A 4518-nucleotide genomic window follows, 5' to 3' on the forward strand; every position below is an offset into this window, starting at 1 on the left:
AGGTTTAAACAGCTCCAAAGAAAAAGAAAAATCAAAGTCCAGGGAACTTCTCTGCCTCAGAGTCCTAAAAACTGATTAAAAGCAAAGGAGAGCTCTGTCCTGCTGTCTGTCCATCCAGGAGCTGGAATGTAGAGGAGTGAGTGCAGTTTCTGAAAATAAACTGCAGCTTCTTCCTCCTTCGCTTCGCTCTCAGAACCAGCCTTAAAGGTGCAGAACTCATTTCTGGGCTAAACAGACCGATGGGGGTACGGGCATCATGAAGTCATCCCAGGACACTCCTGTCAGGGTCAGAGGGTCCCATCCCCGCCTCATCTCCGGGCTGCCGGGGGTCCCCCAGCTCTGGTATCGCCCCTTCCCCTCTCCCCGCCCCGGGGGTCCCCCGTTCCACGGGGATCTCCAAAACCAATGTCCTGTCCTGTTTGTACCGAGCCATCCCCATGTGGACCCCCCGGGACCCTCCCAAGGGGCGATCACGGCTCCTCTGCCCCCAAAAAAGCTCCTCTTAGGGAGCCTGGAGATATCCGGGGCTCAAGTCCGGGATCTGCCGGCTCTGAACACTCCTCAAAAGAATCCTCCTGGAGACCCCTGGCTGGAGTTATTTGGGAATTTAGCTGCTTGAGCTGGGCTTCTTCTGGGACTTTCAGCGGCCTTGTGTTTTTCATGTTGGAGTGAACGAACCTTTTCAATCTCGCTGGTATCATTTGCTCCCTCTCCTCCAGTGATTTTAATAAACTTTTCAAGGAAGGACAATAAAATATTTTCTTTACAATGCAGACCAACAACAGCCATTTTCCTCATCAGTTCTTCCATAAGTGACTCAGAGGAAGCTGTGTCCAAGTTTCCAAGAGTTCTTCCAGAGAGAACCACACTCTCCTCAGAGGAGGGAACTATGCTGGTGTCAAAGGCACTTGGGGTCAGGGAACAGTGCCCTGAACTCACTATGGCAAAATAACGTCGCAATCTGGTTAACAAAATTGTTGGAGAGATTCCTCTGCCCCAATTAAGATGCTAAAAAGACCAAATCCAAGGTGGATTTTATTGAACAGTAAATGTGAGGTAGAGAGAGAGATGGAAAGAAAGAGAAAAGGGGGGGAGAGCAAGGGAGTGAGAGGGACAGAGATCTCACCTGGAGCAGGGCAAGTGTGACATTGTCCCCTGTGTGTGTGTGGCCTTCCCAGGGTGGGGGTTTTACACCTGAGCCAGTTTGGGTAAGGGGGGTGGTGTTCACCCCCTGAGCAGGGATTACCCCACTGTTTCAGGTTGCCATGCAAGATGTAACCAAATGCATGTTTTCAATCCCCAACTTCATCAACTGCTATAAACAGGTGGGGCAGTGTTCTTTATCTCTTCCATGACTCAGCCCTGATAATGCCCTTCAGGGATGATATCTTCTGCTAATGGGCCATTGAGTGTCACTGCAGGACTGATAAAATTCCATCATCCCATTATGGGATGCTCCGCCCAGGGGGAGGAACCAAGCATTTCGACCTGGATATAAGCTGAGGCTTTCAACACCAGGAGCAGCTTGCCTACTGGATTCCCAGAGGACAAGATCTCCATAACCACCACTGGACCTTCAGAGGAAGACCAGACCCTTCTACAGCGTCACTTCTTGGACAGAATCGCATTCATCACTCCAACAGGACGGCAGCCACCATTTAAAGGGACTGCTGCCACCACCCTGACCAACAGGGTGTCAGGTTATATCCTGACTCTGTGAGTTTAAGGCAGTGTTTCTGTATCATTGCCTTGATCCTAATTTTGTTTTTGAATTGGAATTCTGACTTAGACTCTCCCCCTCTTTTGCCTTCAATCCGGTGCAAAATTTAGTGTGCTCCTTTCTTGTTTTCCTCCCAAAACAGAATTTCCCGTTCCTAAAACTTAGCCAGATGGAGGGAGAGACTGCGAGGAAGAGGAAGATGCCCCAGAGCACCCAGGCAGGTGAGGAGGAAGTCAGTGCCCCTTTCCCCCTCTCTTCTGCTCCATCTCCCAGCCCAGCACAGCCCCTGGCTGCAGGACAACCCTGCTGCCAACGCTGTCCTGCCGGGGATGCACTGGGGGGATCTCCTTCCCCTTCCCTCTGGCACGGAGGCAAATCCCATCCTCTCCTTGTCTTTTCTCCCCCAGAGAAGAAGCTGAGGATGGAGACCAAGAAGGACAAATTCCCCCAACAGAACCTTGTGGATGAGGCTGTTTTGAGCAGTGCTACGGTGCAGAATTCGAACTGGGAGGAAATGCCTCAGAGATCCCACAGGAAGAGGGGCTCCAAATCCAGTCCAGGGTGCTCTCAGAAGGAAAGACCCACCCTGAGCCATGAAGGTGGACGGAGCTTCAGCCAAAGCTCAGACCTGGTGGTCCATGAGCAGCTTCATGATCAGAAGAAGCCCTACAAGTGCTCAGAGTGTGAGAAGAGCTTCAGGCACAGCAGCACCCTGATGAGCCACCAGATGACCCACACTGGGGAATGGCCCTACGAGTGTGGCGAGTGTGGGAAGGGCTTCAGCTACAGCTCCGCCCTCATCACCCACCAACGCATCTACATTGGGGAGAAGCCCTACGAGTGTGCCCAGTGTCACAAGAGGTTTCGGACCAGCTCCACTCTCCTCCAGCATCAGCAGATTCACACCGATGAGAGGCCCTTCCGCTGCCCTGAGTGTGGGAAGGGCTTCAAGCGTAACTACACCCTTGTCACCCACCGGCGCATCCACACTGGGGAGAGGCCCTACGAGTGTCCTGAGTGTGAGAAGAGGTTTCACACCAGCTCTGATCTTCTCCTGCATGAACGGATTCACACGGATGAGAGACCCTTCCTCTGCCCTAGCTGCGGGAAGGGCTTCAAGCGCAGCTCCCACCTCATCAGGCACAAGCGGACCCACACTGGGGAGAGGCCCTACGAGTGTGGGGAATGTGGGATGAGCTTTAGCCACAACTCTAACCTGATCTCCCACCAGAAGACCCACACCAGTAAACGGCCCTATGAATGTGGGGAATGTGGGAAGAGCTTCAGGCAGAAGTCTCTCTTGAGCTGCCACCAGAGGATCCACACTGGGGAAAGGCCATACAAGTGTGGGGAATGTGGGATGACCTTTAGTAGGAGGCCACAACTGATCATCCACCAAATGACCCACACTGGGCAGAAGCCCTACAAGTGCCCTGAGTGTCAGAAGAAGTTTCACACCAGTTCTCATCTCGTCCAGCACCAGCAGATTCACACGGTTGAGAGGCCCTTCCGCTGCCCTGACTGCAGGAAGGGCTTCAAGCACAACTCCACCCTGATCACCCACCGGCGCATCCACACTGGGGAGAGGCCCTACAAGTGTCCCCAGTGTGGGAAGAGCTTCACCAGCAGCTCTCACTTGACCAGACACCAACGGACTCACCAGTAAAAGAAATCCTGCACATGCCCCAACTGCAGGAAGAGTTCATGCACTGCTCCAGCTTTATCCCCCATGGGACAACCCACGTTGGGAAGAGCCCTGGGAACCCATTTTCCCTGTGATCCATCTGGGAAGAAAGCTGTACCTTTTCCTGCCCCTGCCAATGATATGATGTGGGATGGAAGAATATGAGGGTCTGGCCATGGCCCTGTCATTACATTTATTCCCACATCAGGTCATTGCTTGGGGCAGGAAAGGGACTCTCTCTCCCTGAAGAGAAGGGTGAAATTTCCAGGCAGGAAAAATTGTGGCCAGGCAGACCCAGTGAATTGTGTTTAGTTTTCCCTGTAAATAGTTTTTCTTATCCATTCTGTTATCAATATAATTTCTGTTCCATTTGTTCCTTATCTTGTTGCTGTTCTCAGTAAATTGTTCTTATCTCAGCCCGGAATCTTTGTCTTTTGTGCTTTCCATGGGAGGCAGGAGGGCAGTGAGGGCAGCGCGGTTTTAGCGGAAGCAGGAAATTGGGCAATCCCATTCCTGAACCCCGGCCCATGGAAACCGAGCATCCCAGCTGGTCCCAGCCCTGGTGGCCATGGCAACAGCCTTGGGAGCGGGTCCCTGGCTGGGGCTGTGGGAACCTCTTCCCTCTGGTGCCCAGGGACAGGAGTGGAGGGAACGGCTGCAGCTGAGTCGGGGCAGGCTCAGGTTGGATGTCAGGAAAAGGTTTTTGCCCAGAGGCTGCTGGGGCCCTGCCCAGGCTCCCCAGGGAAGGGTCCCAGCTCCAGGGCTCTCTGAGCTGCAGCAGCGTTTGGACAGCGCTGCCAGGCCCGGGCTGGCATTGTTGGGGTGTCCTGTGCAGGGCCAGCAGTTGGACTGGAGGATCCTGATGGGTGCCTCCCAGCTCAGCCAATTCTGTGGTTCTGGGATCCCATGAGACTGGGGATGGGGCTGCCAATGGTTGCCATGGCAACGGGCTCTGGCTGCAGGCCTGAGCTGTTGTCCATGGCAACCACCCCGGCATGGGGTCTCCATGGAGCTGCCAAGGGACATAGCAACAGGGGGCTGGGGATGGTTGCCATGGAAACTGAACAGAACAACAGGATGCTGGTTATGGTTGCCTACTAAGGATCAGATTTGT

The 4518-nt window shown here is 53.6% G+C and overlaps 1 protein-coding gene across 1 annotated transcript; it reads left to right on the plus strand.

Annotated features, from left to right (window-relative positions):
* The first annotated feature begins 2141 nt into the window (after window positions 1-2141).
* Window positions 2142-3386, plus strand: LOC106630327 (uncharacterized). The gene has a single exon (XM_074546634.1). The coding sequence runs from the start codon at window positions 2142-2144 to the stop codon at window positions 3384-3386; it is 1245 nt and encodes a 414-aa protein (XP_074402735.1).
* The last annotated feature ends 1132 nt before the right edge of the window (window positions 3387-4518 follow it).

This window comes from Zonotrichia albicollis, chromosome 8 (genome assembly GCF_047830755.1).
Source record: "Zonotrichia albicollis isolate bZonAlb1 chromosome 8, bZonAlb1.hap1, whole genome shotgun sequence".
Taxonomy (NCBI): domain Eukaryota; kingdom Metazoa; phylum Chordata; class Aves; order Passeriformes; family Passerellidae; genus Zonotrichia; species Zonotrichia albicollis.

Excerpts from the sequence above, each read along its gene's own strand:
- LOC106630327 (XM_074546634.1), top strand. The coding sequence starts at position 2,142 with ATGGAGACCAAGAAGGACAAATTCCCCCAACAGAACCTTGTGGATGAG.